The 18,979-nt window shown below is 42.3% G+C and overlaps 2 protein-coding genes and 1 non-coding gene across 5 annotated transcripts; 2 read left to right on the top strand and 1 right to left on the bottom strand.

Annotated features, from left to right (window-relative positions):
- On the top strand, positions 1-77 carry trnaa-ugc (transfer RNA alanine (anticodon UGC)). The gene has a single exon. It is a non-coding gene; the product is annotated as a tRNA-Ala (tRNA).
- Positions 78-1,407: 1,330 nt separating this feature from the next.
- On the top strand, positions 1,408-7,798 carry LOC139559664 (phospholipid scramblase family member 5). Its single transcript, XM_071375860.1, has 8 exons — positions 1,408-1,521; positions 2,616-2,973; positions 3,128-3,205; positions 3,400-3,592; positions 4,666-4,777; positions 4,969-5,068; positions 5,209-5,267; positions 7,484-7,798. Exons 2-8 carry the CDS (start codon positions 2,619-2,621, stop codon positions 7,508-7,510), a joined length of 924 nt encoding a protein of 307 aa, XP_071231961.1. The 5' UTR covers positions 1,408-1,521; positions 2,616-2,618; the 3' UTR covers positions 7,511-7,798.
- A 134-nt stretch (positions 7,799-7,932) lies between these two features.
- Positions 7,933-18,894, bottom strand: eif4e2 (eukaryotic translation initiation factor 4E family member 2). 3 transcript variants are annotated; one of them, XM_071375861.1, is made up of 8 exons: positions 18,789-18,894; positions 16,079-16,223; positions 10,778-10,912; positions 10,554-10,658; positions 9,948-10,100; positions 9,711-9,847; positions 9,526-9,602; positions 7,933-9,302 (listed from the first exon to the last, which is right to left on the bottom strand). In XM_071375861.1, the coding sequence occupies exons 1-7, from the start codon at positions 18,806-18,808 to the stop codon at positions 9,554-9,556; spliced, it is 744 nt and encodes a 247-aa protein (XP_071231962.1). In that variant the 5' UTR covers positions 18,809-18,894; the 3' UTR covers positions 7,933-9,302; positions 9,526-9,553. The 3 variants fall into 3 exon arrangements, with proteins under 3 accessions (XP_071231962.1, XP_071231964.1, XP_071231963.1); XM_071375863.1 differs by having other exon boundaries at positions 16,109-16,223; XM_071375862.1 differs by having other exon boundaries at positions 9,165-9,302; positions 9,543-9,602.
- Positions 18,895-18,979: the final 85 nt, after the last annotated feature.

Genomic DNA, 18,979 nt, shown 5'->3' with positions numbered 1-18,979 from the left:
GGTCCCGTGTGGCTCAGTTGGTAGAGCATGGCGCTTGCAACGCCAGGGTTGTGGGTTCAATTCCCACGGGGGGACCAGGATGAATATGTATGAACTTTCCAATTTGTAAGTCGCTCTGGATAAGAGTGTCTGCTAAATGACTTAAATGTAAATGTAAATATGTGGTTTCAACAGGCTTTTCCATTGCGATGTCGCCGAAGACCCATCTGCTATCTCCGGCCCGCTAGCTTTCTGAACGCCGTGTCTCCCGCTCGCCTAGCATAGTAGCGACTACCGAATGGCTCCCTGACTCACCTATTGCTGCTCATTGGACCCTATGATCACTCAGCTACACAGCTGATGCCTGCTGGACTGTTCACTAACAAGGTACATCATTTTGTTTATATGTGGGACCTCGAACTCAGGTCCTGTGTGTACCTAACTGACCCGCTCTGCCCATTCATCGTCATTTACCCATTGTTGTCTTAGCTCTCCTGATCAACTCCTGTGATTGCTTTATGCCTCTCTCTAATGTCAACTGCTACTACAGTTAGTTCTTATTGTTTTATTTCAGTATAAAGCACTGCTTTGCTTTATCTTGGCCAGGTCGAGTTGTAAATGAGAACTTGTTCTCAACTGGCCTACCTGGTTAAATAAAGGTGAAATAAAAAATAAAAAATAAATATGTACTTACTTATAGGCAACCATCATTCTTCATGTTTTTTGTAAAATGGTTGACTTTATGATTTTTATTTTACTTGAAATCTAGTGTGTTGAACATGCAGTGTTTTTTGTTCAAATATGAACTTTGTCTTATTAAAGGTAATGGTATAACAACTTGTTCTTATTAAAGGTAATGGTATAACAACTTGTTCTTATTAAAGGTAATGGTATAACAACTTGTTCTTATTAAAGGTAATGGTATAACAACCTGTTCATATTAAAGGTAATGGTATAACTACTTGTTCTTATTAAAGGTAATGGTATAACAACTCTTTGTGATAGGAGCCATGTTCACACTTTCAACAACATCATTTCTAGAAATCAGCCAAACCTCTATGTAAGGATCAATGCCGTTCATCATAACCAAATGCCAACCAATCACATTTGGGTTGTACAAATTCCGGAGGCATGGAGAGAGATGGGGGGTGTCTCCCTATACGCCCTCTCTCACACAGCCATCCCCCGATTCTCTCCTACCCCCCTCACCCCCACCACCCACCCCCTCTCCCAGAAGCAGGATCTCAATTACATGGGTGAGTGGTGCCTTTCTGGCCCAACAAAAGAAAAATCCGGCTGGTTGGGATGGAAACTGGACGGGGGGAGACAGAGTCAGAGAGACCAGTGGGTTGAGACCCCCCCCCCCCCCCCCACCCCTCCATAACACTCATCCTCGCAAACACACACACATACACACACCCACACACACTTGAATGCTAGATAGAAGCCTACTTCACCCATCCCTTTTTCAAAAACCCAGATGCTTGCCTACTAGACACTAGACACTTCTATCAAGAGATACCAGGGAGTGGACCTTAGACGGTAAGAGCTTGAGAAAAAGTTCCATCTATATTAATTGTAAACCACCAACACTGTACATACTTTGCTGTTATGTAACTTATCATGAAAATAATGTTGTGGAGAATTTTTGATTTATTTGATCATATGAGGAGAAAGACAGACATGGAGAGGTTGTTTCGCACGCCATTGAATAGCGTTGGAACACTTGTTGCTTCTGGAGCGGAGTACACAGAGCTTTCAAATAGAGCGTGTCACCACTACTGTTAAAGGAACAACTGTGCAATATGCTACACTTTGCTGTGAGTCCATGGAGTCAGACTATGTGCAGTAGGTTTCAGACACGGGTTCTTATACCTCTGTAGTTACACTAATTACTCAAGTAGCAACAGAAGCAATACCTTAATACAATGTTGTTACTCGAGTAACTACGGTGTAACTACACAGGTTTGAGAAACACGGAGTGTGAAGAGCAACTTAAAGTGTCACCAAATACGAATCAACGGTGACATATTACCATAGAGTTGAGTGTCTGAACCAGAGGTATTGTAGATTGCGACAGGTTTTCAATAGGAGATGGATGTAGTGGTTTCAGTGATGCTGTGGCGTGAATATGAAATAGCCAGGAGCTGGCCAGTGTGTTGCTTCCACTCCGTCTTCAGAGAGCTGAGATTGTTCCGGTGCCAGGGATGTGTTGACTGTGGAGCAAGAGGCAGACACATGTACAAAGACAGTTGTTTTTTTGTTAATTTTGGGGTCTAATCCTTTGGATTGTTTGAGAACCTGATGTAATTTGCAGATTATTGGGGTTAATAGTGTGATGATATTGCGATAAAGTGAGTGATAGACAATTCCATCTCAATTCCAGTCAATTCTGAAAGTAAACCAAATTCCAATATTTCCTCATTGAAGAGCATTGATGACAATTGGAATTGGAATTTCAGTGTACTTCCTGAATTGAGAATAGACTAAATTCAAATGTAATTGACCCAAAGAGAATGATAGAGGACTCTGTCCCATTTTGGCGTCTGTGTGCGCAGAGTCCTCTATTTATATCTATAAATTAGCCCCAACCTTGATCAGTAATTCCTGTCATTACTTCCTGCATCCTGTCCCAGACTATGTCAGCAGTGACCGCCCAGCCCCTCCCCTTCGGCCGTCTGGAGAGAGAGAAGCACATCGAGAGGTTCTTCAGAGCCTTCCACAGTCGAAGGAGGCTCTCCGCCGATCCCCAGAGTTTGCCTTGCTCCATACCCCACCACGGGCCACCTGACCTGGGCTCAGAGGACCAGCAGCTGGGCCTCGGCCCTGGAGGTCCGGGGGGTCAAGGGGAGAATGGCCACGTGAGGCCCAGGGCTTCTGGAGGGCCAGAGATAGCAGGGGAGCATTGGTTGAATGGTGCGGGTGGACAGGAGGGTCTGGCTCTCCTGGACGCAGTCAGCCAACTACGTATCACAGCTAGGCCAGAGCTGCAAGGTTTGTGCAACTTCATGTGTGACATATACAGTTACATCAGAGGAAAGAATGATTTTCTGCCAACAATTTGCCTATTGATTCTATGAGACACGGTATGATGTGTGTATTCGTGATAGTCCTTCTGACCTGGTCATGTCATGCTACTGTGTTCCAGGTCCACAATGTGTGTCCCGCAGGACCTACAGCATTGCCACCGGGGACAGCAGTGAGCAGCTCTTTGTGGCTGTAGAAGGTACAACAATAACAGTAACATGCAGCCATTACACTTATAGATCCTGAATGTGTCTGCAGACAGACAGAGCTGTGGCCATATGATAGAATAGTATCTATAGAATAGAATATAATTTTATTGCCCATCTGGGATGGACATTTTTCTAGTTACCATTTCATTATTGAAACTGGGCCCTCTGTGTTTCTCCTTCTCAGAGAGTTCCTGTATGTGTCTGCAGTGCTGCGGCCCGGCCCGGTCCTGCTCCCTACAAGGTTTTGACCGCCAGGCCCGCCAGGTCTTCCTGTTTGAAAGACCCCTCAGGGTGGACGCGTGCTGCCTTGGCTGCTGCTTGATGGAAATGAGGGTCTACACCCCCCAACGGCAGCTCTTAGGGAGCGTACGGCAGAGGTATGTCTATCCTGAAATCAACCTCCAACCTCTACCTCTCTCCCAGAATATTTCTCACATTTATCCCTACCCCCACTCACTCCAGAATCAAAACGCTGTGCAACGGACAACGAAAAGAGTGTTTGTTAATGTTCAGATAGTCCCTCCATTTCAGACTGTTTCTTCTTTTTGAGGCTTGATGAATACGACCCAGGACTGTAAATAGAATGGGTGGTGCTCCTCTCTCCTCACTCCCCACTCCTGCCCAGTCTCCAGGGAGGCTAAACTGGGGGGAGTTAGCACATAGCACAGCTGTCTGGATGGATGGAGCCAGGCTAACCTAGGTTGCTGGTGTCCTGGGTGGGGAGGAATGTGGCTTCATTCCTACTAGGAAAAACAGCTTTGTGTCTGGCGGCTGCGCCTCTTGTTTTCCCTCATTACATCACCGTTTCCACACCACTCAATCAAAATGGTGGCTAATTTAGTGGAAAAAATGGAAAAGACTAGGCCTAGTTATTTTTGACCAAATGCCCACCCCCTCTCCATCGTTTCCTCTATTTCTCTCTCTCTGAAATGCCCAAACCTCTCTCTATCGTTTCCTCTATTTCTCTCTCTCGCTCTCTCTGAAATGCCCAAACTCTCTCTTGCGTTCCCTCTCTCTTTCACTCGCTCTCTCTCTGAAATGCTGACCCTCTCTCTCCCAAGTATTTCTCTATGGTTAGAAGAGGTCTCCTTTGTGTGTTTATTTAGTAGAGCTTGCAGACAAGGCCACCAGAATCACTGTATCCAATTAACAGAGCTCAGAGCAAAGTAGAAGTTTGAATTAGATCTGTGTTGTATCTCTATTCTACAGTATGGAGGGGTCACCCCGATAGACCTCTTATGACACCAAGTGGACAATGGTCTCAGTGGTGCAATGCAATAGAAAACTGACCAGCTGAAACCTTGATCATCCATCCGACCATGCAACCAATCAACCCACGCTAGGAAATACAAAAAAACAAGAACAATCACCACCCAGGATTGGTCTCTTATCAGCGTCTGTGAGTGGGTGCAGGAGGGGTTGTGTGTTCACCAGTTGTACCTGTTAACAGATGGAGTATGTTCACCCCTCTCCTGGAAGTGTGTGATTCCGATGGAACCGCCACTGTAAGAATCCAGGGATCGTGCTGCCCCTACCGATGCCTCTCTAACCAAGAATTCCAGGTCATTATCATTTCAGGCCATTACCAGCCATTATCTGATTGACTTTGATTGGTCGGATATTTGGTTGATTATCATATTATTTCATTCATTTTCGAATAATTATTTCAGTAGGTAATTTATGCCATATGCAAATATCTGTTTCACCACTTCCATTCTACTGTATGCATTTTTATCTCTTTGTCAAACATCAGGTGGTCTCAGCCATCGGTGAGAAAATTGGCTCCATATGGAAGAAATGGCCTGGGTTTAACGAAGAATGCAACATGGATCATGAATACTTTGGGTTAGAGGGTGAGCTTTCCTTCGTTTACACCCGAAGCCATATAGCTAAACCTTGGCTTAATAGCTTTACCTTAAAAACAAATAGAAGTATCTACTGCTCGAGAACACTGCAAAAACCCCTCTCCTCCTAAAACCTCTTAATCCTGCAGTTCCACAGGATATGACATCACAGACCAAACTTCTTCTGCTGGCGGCCACGTTCCTACTGGTAAGCATGAAGAAAAACTCTCCCACAAAAAACTACCCAGATAAAATACTGTGGGAATCAATGAATACAACGTGAATCTGACCTGGGGACGCAAACTCTGTACTAGAGGTCGACCGATTAATCGGAATGGCCGATTAATTAGGGCCGATTTCAAGTTTTCATAACAATCGGAAATCGGTAATGCTGGACCCCGATTTTGCCGTTTTTTTTGTTTTTTTTACACCTTTATTTAACTAGGCAAGTCAGTTAAGAACACATTCTATTTTCAATGACGGCCTAGGAACGGTGGGTTAACTGCCTTGTTCAGGGGCAGAACGACAGATTTTTTCCTTATCAGCTCAGGGATTCAATCTTGCAACCTTACGGTTAACTAGTCCAACGCTCTAACCACCTGCCTCACGAGGAGCCCGCCTGTTACGCGAATGCAGTAAGCCAAGGTAAGTTGCTAGCTAGCATTAAACTTATCTTATAAAAAACAATCAATCAATCAATCATAATCACTAATTATAACTACACATGGTTGATGATATTACTAGTTTATCTAGCGTGTCCTGCGTTGCATATAATCGATGCAGTGCGCATTCGCGAAAAAGGACTGTCGTTGCTCCAACGTGTACCTAACCATAAACATCAATGACTTTCTTAAAGTCAATACACAGAAGTATATATTTTTAAACCTGCATATTTAGCTAAAAGAAATCCAGGTTAGCAGGCAATATTAACCAGGTGAAATTGTGTCACTTCTCTTGCGTTCATTGCACGCAGAGTCAGGGTATATGCAACAGTTTGGGCCGCTTGGCTCATTGCGAACTAATTTTCCAGAATTTTACGTAATTATGACATTACATTTACATTTACATTTAAGTCATTTAGCAGACGCTCTTATCCAGAGCGACTTACAAATTGGTGCATTCACCTTATGATATCCAGTGGAACAACCACTTTACAATAGTGCATCTAACTCTTTTAAGGGGGGGGGGGGTTAGAAGGATTACTTTATCCTATCCTAGGTATTCCTTAAAGAGGTGGGGTTTCAGGTGTCTCCGGAAGGTGGTGATTGACTCCGCTGACCTGGCGTCGTGAGGGAGTTTGTTCCACCATTGGGGTGCCAGACATAACATGACATAACATTGAAGGTTGTGCAATGTAACAGGAATATTTAGACTTATGGATGCCACCCGTTAGATAAAATACGGAACGGTTCCGTATTTCACTGAAAGAATAAACGTTTTGATTTTGAGATGATAGTTTCCGGATTCGACCATATTAATGACCTAAGGCTCGTATTTCTGTGTGTTATTATGTTATAATTAAGTCTATGATTTGATAGAGCAGTCTGACTGAGCGATGGTAGGCACCAGCAGGCTCGTAAGCATTCATTCAAACAGCACTTTCGTGCGTATTGCCAGCAGCTCTTCGCAATGCTTGCTGTTTATGACTTCAAGCCTATCAACTCCCGAGATTAGGCTGGTGTAACCGATGTGAAATGGCTAGCTAGTTAGTGAGGTGTGCGCTAATAGCGTTTCGAACGTCACTCGCTCTGAGACTTGGAGTAGTTGTTCCCCTTGCTCTGCATGGGTAACACTGCTTCGAGGGTGGCTGTTGTCGATGTGTTCCTGGTTCGAGCCCAGGTAGAGGCGAGGAGAGGGATGGAAGCTATACTGTTACACTGGCAATACTAAAGTGCCTATAAGAACATCCAATAGTCAAAGGTATATGAAATACAAATCATAAAGAGAGAAATAGTCCTATAATTCCTATAATAACTACAACCAAAAACTTCTTACCTGGGAATATTGAAGACTCATGTTAAAAGGAACCACCAGCTTTCATATGTTCTCATGTTCTGAGCAAGGAACTTAAACGTTAGCTTTCTTACATGGCACATATTGCACTTTTACTTTCTTCTCCAACACTTTGTTTTTGCATTATTTAAACCAAATTGAACATGTTTCATTATTTATTTAAGGCTAAATTGATTTTATTTATGTATTATATTAAGTTAAAATAAGTGTTCATTCAGTATTGTTGTAATTGTCATTATTACAAATAAATCTTTAAAAATCGGCCGATTAATCGGTATCGGCTTTTTTGGGTCCTCCAATAATCGGTATCAGTATCGGCGTTGAAAAATCATAATCGGTCGACCTCTACTCTCTGTACTCCCTACATTGACCATTCCATCTCTCTCTCTCATTCTCTCCCTCTCTCTTTAGAATTATATGTTCTTTGAGATGAGCTGAACTGGCACCAGACAATCAGAGATGAGAAAATGTAGGTAATCAAAAGTGGACCATGAGAACTGCAGAGATCAAATGACCATCGGCGAGTTTCACAGCTTCGCCCGATGCCACGCCGCAGCATCATCAGAGATGATGAACACCTGGACAGTTGTTTGGGGGAGGGGTGCAAATGTTAGCGACACCAAAGATGTACTAGTCTGCATGGCATGACCTCCTTTCCTTTATTTAGTTCTCATTTAGTTGTCCTAGTAGAAGAGATACATCCAATTAAACTTAATAGATACCTTGCATTGGCTTATGCTCCCATCACAACAATTTGACTGACTGACAATCAGTTCATACTATCTTTGTTTGGAAAGATACATGTTTTCCTCATCATACATATGCCACCGGTGACATCACAGAATAGAACACTGAAGCCATTGGTTAGCAGCAGATGCATAATCAACATTTATTGCTATAATCCATCAGGTGTATATCCATCAGACAGTACTTTCCTCGTTTTGACAAGACACCCTTTTTCCAGCACCACCCACCCAATCCTAGGCAGTATATCATCAGGGGGGAGAAGATAGAAGGAGCCCCAAGCTCTGGCCTGGGACCAGTTTCTGTTCTGTAGCACTAAATGGTGAGGGGGTCAGATGAGCTGATTCCAGGTCAGTGTTCAGGGACTCCTTCTACCCGGGGGAAATATCACAGCAGGGCCACCATTCTAGCCTGGTCCCAGATCTGTTTGTGATTTTGACTAACTCCATGATCATTGTCAAGCCAAACTGTTTTGCATGACAATTCCAAAAGGAGTTGGCAAGAGAGCGGAAACAGACTGACACCCAGGCTACCACCATTCCACACTGGAGAGATTATGTTGTCACAGATAACATTGTTACAACATTATTACATTGTTGTTAAAGTTGTAATGTTATGTCCATCTTCACTGTGGGATCTTGAAAGGCATTTTAAATGTTTAATCTGGGTTGGGTCCGTCTCGAGGCCAGGCACAGTGATATAGGCAGCTAGGCAGTCCATTCTAAAGAGGCCGTTTCACGTTACCCGCAGTCCCCCTTTAGGATGGTCCCCATCCTTTGGGTTGAAGACTTCCTGGTCAAAGGTAAAGAATCCTGTTCTCGATTCTCGTTAAGTAAATAGATTTCTCAAAAGGACATATCTTTTTCTATAAATATATTTTTGCACGCAATAATATTTCTAGTTTAAATGACTAGAGGCATTGTAGTTAAAATACTGCACTATAATAAAATAACTTCCACCTGCAACCCTGTTTAGTTTCAGAGTAAAAAAAAAAACAGATACATTTTCTCTGCTGTACATTTAAAACTCTACCAGAGGGAACTGTGATTGTGCTACACAATGATGAATATTCTGTATCTACCTATTTATGGGAAGGGTTTGGTTTAATATTCTGTTAGAAGAAGATTCCGTCAACAGTCATTGGCCAAAGTCTCCCTCTGTTGGCAGATCAGGGACAGTGTAGCTCGAAAAAATACACCCACTGAGGTTTCATTCATCTCTGACTGGCAGGCAGATGAAAAACCATTTTTCTTATTTGCTCCAACCAACCGACAACCGGCTTGGTTCCGTGTTCCGTAGAGTGGATTTTCTTTTTCAGTTAAGTTCAAATGGGTTCCATGAGCCATAGAAAGGAAGGAATGCTCTTTTGCCACTGTCCCCCCCTCTCTTTATCTATCTCTCCCTCGCTGTCGCCATGTAAAACAGTACTGATCCTTAAAAAGGTATTATTCCTCCGGATTTCATCCAAAAGACACTACACACAAATCTAGAGATATGAGAGAGAGACAAACATAAACAGAGACAGTTAGGTTATTGAAACACTCAGTTCCTATAATTGACTACTAGCGTACTAATACAGTAGTACTAATAATAGTACTGATCATGACTAGTGTCATGATTTCCATGCACAGAGACACAACAGAAGTAAGAACATGAGGCAAGCCAGTGTGTGCATGTAGGAATATGAATTAAGACATAGCAGCTCCTACCCTTGGCAGAAACTCACAGCTTTGGAGACTAGCGACCACCAACAGCGTTCACCAGACCATGGAAGTCCTCCCAGGCCCTGAGAACAGACAGAACCCCCCCCAGGTATCACAGACTGTGTTAGCCTACTGAGCTAAAGCCTAGTAGCTCAGGCATTAGCTCTGTGTTTGTGTGTGTGTGTATTTACTTGATGCTGTCGGTGTGTGTCTTGTACTCCATAATGGTGTTGGGGGGTAGGTTGAGGACCCTACGTAGAGTGTCTCTGATCCGGGTAATGGTGGACTGGTCACTGGCTGTCTTGTTCCAGATGGAGATTATGTCCTCCTGGAGGAAAGACATGAGGGAAGCATAGTGTTGGCAACAATAGACACTGGAACAGTGAATGTGCGTGTGTTTGCACGTCCGGCTCGATGTATGTGTGTACCTGGAAGCGTACAGACACCACAGCGCCACAGATCTCCTCCCCCACCATAAACTGTTCCCCCAGCATGGCCAGAATCAGATTCTCCCAGCAACGAGACGCCAGGCCCTTCCTCAGCCGGATGATCCACTTCCCACCTAGCTTATTAGCGTCGTCCTAGAGAGACACAGAGAGAAGATAGACACGGGCATTAGGCAGGAAACAAATATGTCATGTTCATTAGGGCACACCAAAACAAAACATTCTGCAATTGAAAAGGAAAATGAGCATTCCTTATTAGTTTAGGCAGTCCCTTTCTGATCCCGTCTGTTTTCTTCTATTTGCTTCCTAATGAATACAACCCTGGTAATGGTATAACATTATAAACAGGTGAAGACAGTGATCTAAGGTCAGCTTGAGTGAGCTCATAAAGGTAAGGATAGATCAAAAGAATACCGGAAGTGAGACATCCCACTCCCCCAATTAAAAGAAAATGAACTAAGTAGACAAGACCCAGCTGCTATCGCATTGGTGTCTATGGGAGAGCCACCCACTTAAGTAGACAGAAATGTTCAATGGTAAACGGCCTGAGTGAACTATCTCCATTTATCTACCATCTTTGCTACCCACCTCCCACATGGGTTTAATCCCTTCCTTGAAAAGGTGGAAGTCGCTGTGGCCCGTCAGGTCGCCCGGACGGATCATGTGACTGTAGAAACGCCAGAACTGCTCCACCTGGTGGACCGGAGGACAGAATTAGTCTAGAACCCTAGATCCATACTAAACTAGATCAGCTGAGTCTAGAAACTGCAAAGGTGAAAGGCAAAGAACAATGGTTCCCAATAGGGACTGACCGAGGCGAAGCTGCCGATCTGTTTGATGTTGGATTCGTAACTCTGGGTGCTGGCAGGCCGGCCGGGGGTGCGTCTGGAGTACCAGAAGGAGTAGTTATACTGGAGGGGGTGCTCCCCTACCCCTGGAACTGCAATCTGAACAACACAACAGAGCAGAGCAGAGACAAGATACGGTCATTTAGCAGGCACTTTTATCCTAAAGTAACTTATCCTTTATTTAATTAGGCAAGTCAGTTAAGAACAAATTCTTATTTACAATGAAGGCCTACCACGACCAAACCTGGACAATTGTGCACCGCTCTATGGGACTCCCAATCACGGCCGGATGTAGTACAGCCTGGATTCGAACCAGGGACTGTAGAGACGCCTCTTGCACTGAGATGCAGAGCCTTAGACCACTGTGCCACTTATTCACACTTACAGTGCCTTCAGAAAGTATTCACCCCTTGACTTTTTCCATATTTTGTTGTGTTAGAGCCTGAATTTATTAAATATATTTATATATATCACTGACCTACAAACAATATCTCCTTATTGTCAAAGTGGAATTGTCTTTTTCTAAAAGTTTGTTAATTAATAAAAAATGAAAAGCTGATATGTCTTGAGTCAATAAATATTAAACCCCTTTGTTATGGCAAGCCAAAATAAGTAAAAATGTCCTTAACAAGTCACAGAATAAGTTGCATGGATTCACTCTGTGTGCAATAATATCGTTTAACATTATTTTTTATGACTACCTCATCTCTGTACTCCACACATACAGATAATTGTCAGGTCTCTCAGTCGAGCAGTGAATTTCAAATACAGATTCAACCACAAAGACCAGGGAGGCTTTCCATTGCCTCGCAAAGAAGGGCACCTATTGGTAGATGGGGGAAAAATGAACAGACATGGAATATCCCTTGCACATGGCGAAGTTATTAATTACACTTTGGATGGTGTATCAGTACACCCAGTCACTCCAAAGATACAGGCGTCCTTCCTAACTCAGTTGCTGGAGAGGAAGGAAACCGCTCAGGGATTTCACCATGAGGCCAATGGTGACTTTAAAACAGTTACAGAGTTTAATGGCTGTGATATGAGAAAGCTGAGACTGGATCAACAACATTGTAGTTACTCCACAATACTAACCCAATTGGCAGAGTGAAAAGAAGGAAGCCTGTACAGAATACACATATTCCAAAACATGCATCTTGTTTGCAACAAGGCACTAAAGGAATCTTGCAAAAACATGGGGCAAATCCAATACAACACATTACTGAGTACCACTCTCCATATTTTCAAGCATAGTGGTGGCTGCATCATGTTATGGGTATGTTTGGAGTAAAAAAAGAAACGGAATGGAGCTAAGCACAGGCAAAATCCTAGAGTAAAACCTTGTTCAGTCTGCTTTCCACCAGACACAGAGAGATGAATTCATCTTTCAGCAGGAAAATAACCTAAAACACAAGGCCAAATCTTCACTGGAGTTGCTTACCAAGAAGACAGTGAATGTTTCTGAATGGCCGAGTTACAGTTTTGACTTAAATCAACTTGAAAATCTTTGGCAAGACCAGAAAATTGTTGTCTAACAATGATCAACAACCAATTTAACAGAGCTTGAAGAATTTTGAAAAGAATAAAGGGCAAATGTTGCACAATCCAGGTGTGGAATGCTCTTATAGACTTACCCAGAAAGACTCACAACTGTATTCACTGCCAAAGGTGCTTCTACAAAGTACTGACTCAAGGGTGTGAATACTTATGTAAATTCGATATTTATGTAGTTATTTTCGATTAATTTCCCAAAATTTATAAAAACATGTTTTCACTTTATCATTATGGGGTATTGTGTGCAGATGGGTGAGATAAAAAAAAATATTGAATAGATTTGGAATTCAGGCTGTAACACAACAAAATGTGGAATAAGTCAAGGGGTATGAATACTTTCTGAAGTCATGATAACTCCTTTATTCAGTACACCATATGAGGCAGGAATTGTACTCATAAAGCTTGAAGTTCAGATATCAACATTGTGCTCCAAACAGGGCCGGGTTACCGAAAGGACATGTACCCTGGGGCCCACAACCTCCAGGGTCATAAGCAATGGCAAAATGTGTTGAATTGCAGGAAATTTGCTTCAAAACTGTAACATTTTCTCTCAGCCTCATGGCAAAATTAATAAAATAGCAGGAAATTTGCTTTAACATTTTTAGAAAAATAGCATGAGATTAGCTATAAAACAGCAAATGTTTCACTCTGCCCCATGTGTAGAATTGCAGGAAATTTGTTTTAAAATGTAATATTTTCTGTCAGCCTCATGTCAAAATATGTAGAATAGCGTTATAAAACAGCACATTTTCAATGAAAACAACTTTCTGCCCCCCCCCCCCCCCAAAAGAAAATATATATATGTGACTTGTTTCAGGAAACCAAAATAGTTTTTTTGGCAGACATTCCTTCTAGAACATGTGAACTTTCATGTGCCTTAATAACAAATGTGTATGCCATCTGTAAATATGAAAACAATTGTAAAATTACGAGCCTAGTTTGTTTAGCCACAGAAAAAGTCAGGAACCTTCCAGCTAGCCATGATTGGCTGAGATAATGGAAACGCTGGACATGCCGAGAGATGAGTTCGGATTGGTCTGCCATGTAGCTCGTTTCTGTCTATAACATGAGCTGCTCAGCTTTTTAAAAATATATCATGAAGAACTACATAAGTGTTGCTAATGCTCTCCACTTTCTGGAGGATCGAGTTTTGAAATCAGTGGAATACCCAGTGGAAGCAGAGTATGATAGCTAAGGAGATGGAGAAAATTCTGGCGTTTGATTGCAAATAACTGAGGGATTAGAAAATAGAAAAGAAGAATGCTGTTGTATTGCATCTTCAAACTAAGGGCAACCATGGAATCCGTGACAGAGAGGGAGAAGCGTTCATCCATGTATAGCTAGCTACATGTTCAGATATTATACGGTTAATTTTTTTTCTGAAAGTTGTTTTCATTGAAGTTAAAGCGTAGTTAGCTAGCTTTCTAATGTTAGCCGGCTGTCTCGCTAGCTAACGTTACGTGTATGATCTGTGTATTGATATTATTTGTATTGCAGAGCCATTTGCATTGCTAGTTATAGCCTAATGTTAGCTAGCTAACATTGAACCTAGCTAGTTGGTTAGCTTTAGCTACCAGCAGATTCATGTAGGGTAGTAACGTTATGAGTTGGGATTATGGTTCATTGTTAAGCTAGCTAGCTATCTACATGTCTAAACAAAAGACTCCACTATGCAAGTACTGTCGACTAACCCCATTCCGTACAAATTTGCGCAACCGTGGCATTCATACGAGGCTGCAATGAAAACTATTGGGAATGTAGCGACTGTGTTGGCATCAAAATCTGGGGTGTGAACTACGTTTATATTCAAGCATTGATTGACATGGTAATGGCCCAATAGTATTGGAGAAAAGTTGAAAAAACGGACCCCTCCAACACTACTTTAAATGGTGACGTGTCATGACGTAACGTACAGCACGCATAAACCAACTCATTCTGTGTCGTACAGCTCTCCAACAGGTGTGTAGCGCTTCTCACGCAGTTTAAAATTAAGAAAGGGACAGGGACAGGGTAATGAGGGATCACTAGTCAATTGTACAACTGAATGCTTTCATTTTTTTGCATCATTACCGCAAGCCATCATGACTCTCAAAAGCCGCAACAGCCGCTGTTTACTTCTGAAGATAACTTTAGCGCAGCCCTAAAAACCTGATTCAAATTCGACACAAACCCTCAAATAGGTATGCAATGACACATTATATAAACTCCTTATAGTGTTTTATTTACATTTTAGAGGTGATAAGTTGGACAGATCGGGTGAAAAAAGCTGTTTCCCCACACGGCTTATCTCCCCCTTTCCCTATCACGCAGTAGGTTTCACTTCCCCACCCGTCATTTTTTGGGGCGCTAAAATAAGGTCAATTGTACATTACAGCGCTATGTACAGACGTGCATTAGCTTACAGTAACCATTTCATTGTACCGTTTACACCTACTGTATCCTGTGCATGTTACAAATAAACTTTGATTTTATTTGATATAATGTGTGTTTTCCAGAGACGGTAATGTGAAGAACAACATGACCTACACCAAAGTCAAATTAGGGTATAACGTTAGGCCAACGAGACAGTGACCATGTTCTAAAATTCTCCGGTAGAATGCCATGCTTATATTTCGTCACACTCACAACCGTAAGCTATTTTCTGTAATTCGCTCGCCATTAACTTGTAAATAATGATCTTGTTGAGAGTTTATTTTCCTGTAATAACGAATACAAATTAGCTAAAGCTAAGATGTTGTCAGCTATATGATGTGGTTAATGTTAGCTAGCTAACAAGCTAGAAACTAAACATTGTTTATAAAGTTGCTTTTAGTTGCCTGGTTTGCTAGATTGACATATACTAAATTTATTTTTAAACTAATGAGTTTATTGGTGTTAAAATACACCAGTTAAGTATTTTGGACCATCATGCAGCCTGTCATTTTTTGTATTTATACTTTTTCATAACGACAAGTTTGATCTCGGACGACAATAGAACATTCATGATGTCATTGTGACAACTGTCTACAGACATGACGATAGACGTAGTATAAACCAGCCTTAAATCTTGAAATCTTTGGTTGTTTAGTACAGTACCATACTCACTCTGTATAGCACATGGCCTCACGTGATTCCTTAAAGAGATGGGTGGGGTTAAGGCTTAATAAGAGGGTGTGAACGATGCTAAATGGGTGTAGACATTAGAAGAGCTCTCCAGTAGGTGTACCAAAACATTTTCTCAAATGTACCAAGAGACATTTTCTCAAAAGTGGGGTTTAAGCTTTATCAACTTTCAAAGCAGAATTACTTTCCATTGTTCCTCGACTGTAGTGTATGATATACAATTGTTTTGCTCTGAGTCTCTTCTTTTATCCAATGTTAAAAACACCATTTCAAATTTTGCTACATAAGACTGAATCGAGCCGGTCGGTCACATATATATATTTTCTTTTTGGGGTTGTGGGGTGGTGCCCCGTGGCCCCAAATGCAGTAGTCCGGCCTTGGCTCTAACAAACTGAGCCATCACATCTATAATGTATCTAATTTAGAAAGCATAACAAATATATATGTATGCGCAGATATGTGTAGGCGGGTGCCGTATTTTTTTATTATTATTATTATTTTTTGCCTTGTCTCTGTTGTTGTATCTCTTTAATATGGGTGAAAATTGTGAAATTCCAATAAAAATACTGTTAAAAAAAAAAAAAAAAAAGCATAACAAACAATACATACTGTAGCATTATATTTGGGCGACACACACACCTTCTTCTTGGCAGTGTTCTGATCATTGTCCTCATCATTGTCATTTTTTTCCTTCTCACAGTCTTTCTGTGAGCCTTGATCCTGGTCGTGGTCCCCACTGTCATCATCTTTCAGACTGAACACACAGAATCAAAATCAGGATTGCCTTTATTTGCCAGGTGCACTTATATATACCAGGAATTTGACCTTGTGAGATAATAAACTGAATGCAGACAAAACATATGGAGGATAAACAGTACACAGACAGAATATATAGAGGATAAACAGCATAGATAGAATATATCGAGGAGAGGAAAGGGAAAGGGGATATCTAGTCAGTGAGGAGAATAAGACCATAAGATACTGTACAGAACCTTGTAAAAAAATACAATGAGGCATCATGACAAGACTAATCCATCCATCCACACAAATTCTGTACTCATACACACAAGCAAAGTATGATATTGAACTGTAATTACTTACAACAATGAAGGTCCTTGTTGAGTACACACTTTGAATAGTCTTATCTAACTAGGTTATTGTAAAATACTAGTATTAGTAAAGTGTTGGTCCCATGTTTCATGAGCTGAAATAAAAGACCCCAGACATTTTCCATACACATAAAAAGCTTATTTCTCGAAAATGTTTGTTTACAAATTTGTTTACATCCCTGTTAGTGAGCATTTCTCCTTTGCCAAGATAATCCATCCACTTAACAGGTGTGGCAGATCAAGAAGCTGATTAAACAGCATGATAATTACACAGATGCACCTTGTGCTGGGGGACAATAAAAGGCCACTCTAAAATGTGCAGTTTTGTCACGCAATACAATGCCACAGATGTCTCAAGTTTTGAGGGAGCGTACAATTGGCATGCTGTCTGCAGGAATGTCCACCAGAGCTGTTGCCAGAGAATTTAAGGTGAATTACTCCACGATAAGCCGCCTCCAACGTCGTTGTATAAAATGTTGCAGTACGTCAAACCGGCATCACAACTCCAAACCACGTGTGACCACGCCAGCCCAGGACCTCCACATCCGGCTTCTTCAACTGCGAGCCACCCGGACAGCTGATGAAACTGTGGGTTTGCACATCTGAAGAATTTCTGTCAGAAACCATCTCAGGGAAGCTCATCTGAGTGCTCATCGTCCTCACCAGGGTCTTGACCTGACTGCAGTTCGGCATCATAACCGACTTCAGTGGGCAAATGCTCACCTTTGATGGCCACTGGCATGCTGGAGAAGTGTGCTCTTCGGTGTCAACTTTACCGGGCAGATGACAGACATCATGTACTGTATGGTGTCGTGTGGGCGAGCGGTTTAGTGATGTCAACGTGTGCCCCATGGTGGAGGTGTGGTTATGCTATGAATAGGCTTAAGCTACGTACAACGAACACAATTGCATTTTATCGATGGCAATTTGAATGCATAGATCCTGAGGCCCATTGTCGTGCCGTTCATCTGCCGCCATCACCTCATGTCGCAAGGATCTGTACACAATTCCTAGAAGCTGAAAATGTCCCAGTCCGTCTACGGCCTGCATACTCACCTGACATGTTACCCATTGAGCATGTTTGGGGTGCTCTGGATCAACGTGTACAACAGCGTGTTCCAGTTCAAGACAACATTCAGCATTTTCTAACAGTCATTGAAAAGGAGCGGGACAACATTCAACAGTCATTGAAAAGGAGCGGGACATTTTACAGGCCACAATCAATAGCCTGATCAACTCTATGCGAAGGAGAGGTGTAGCGCTGCATGAGGCAAATGGTGGTCACACCAGATACTGACTGGTTTTCTGATCCACACCCCTACATTTTTTTAAAGGTATCTGTGACCAACATATGCATATCTGTATTCCCAAATCCATAGATTAGGGCCCAATGAATTTATTTAAATTGACTGATTTCCTTATATCAACTGTAACTCAGTAAAAACTTTGAAATTGTTGCATGTTGCATTTATATTTTTGTTCAGTGTACATGTACTATGTTATTACATTGTAATAATCACTATATAAATGTGAATACTATGGTGGGTCACAGTTGTCAGCTGAAAGTGATTGGCTTTTCATTGCTTGGTATTTGTGTATAGTAACAGGGTCTTGTCAACATCTCTCACTAGCAATGTGGTCGAATGTGCAGTGTTGACAGTTATAAGCATGCACTCACCAGTGCAACATTGTAGCCTCGCCAGTGGCCACTTTAGTGGTTCCAATATACACATAACACGCGGTTGCTTGTCGCTGTCAACGTTTCCATGCGGAATAGCGTATTAACATTTGCTAAATAAAAACCTTTCCCCACCTGTCTCTCCTAAAATAACTAAATGTGATCAGGGGCATGGGGGATAGTTTTAGCCGACTCTGCGCGCACCTGCCGCTGACTTTCAACCACTTGCAAGCCGAGGATTCAGCCACGGCCCGCGGGGCTCGACGCTAAAAGGGCTATCGCAAGAAGGGGCAAGCATTCCCTATTAAACGATTGATTCGTTGTCACCATGAATCTTGTTATGTGAAATGCGTAACTACGATGAGACATGACAAGCACTCGCGTGTCCCCCAGTCCCTGCAAGGCATGCAGACCAGACCGGACACACCTCTTTTTCTCCAAGCAAGGCATAGGCCTAATTGCTCAACGAATTTGCATTCACAGCGGGGCGCCCATTGTCCACCAAATATTCAAAATAGCTTTGATTACTCACGCATCAAATTTGTTGTTCATTATTCTCTAGGTGGGGTGGGAGTCTTCAGTCCGACCACAGCTCCTTGAATTCCGCAGGAACGGCGGCGCGCACGACCGAAGCGGGGGACGCGCGCGTAGGCTACAGTATCGTGCGATGTTGACGTGCCCCAGAGCGCATATTGCTTACAGATTAATGAGTAGATAGCCCTA

Source organism: Salvelinus alpinus, chromosome 30, assembly GCF_045679555.1.
Source record: "Salvelinus alpinus chromosome 30, SLU_Salpinus.1, whole genome shotgun sequence".
In the NCBI taxonomy this organism is placed as follows: Eukaryota; Metazoa; Chordata; class Actinopteri; order Salmoniformes; family Salmonidae; genus Salvelinus; species Salvelinus alpinus.
Note: the sequence above shows the minus strand (reverse complement) of the source record. Positions and strands in the feature narration are given on the sequence as shown.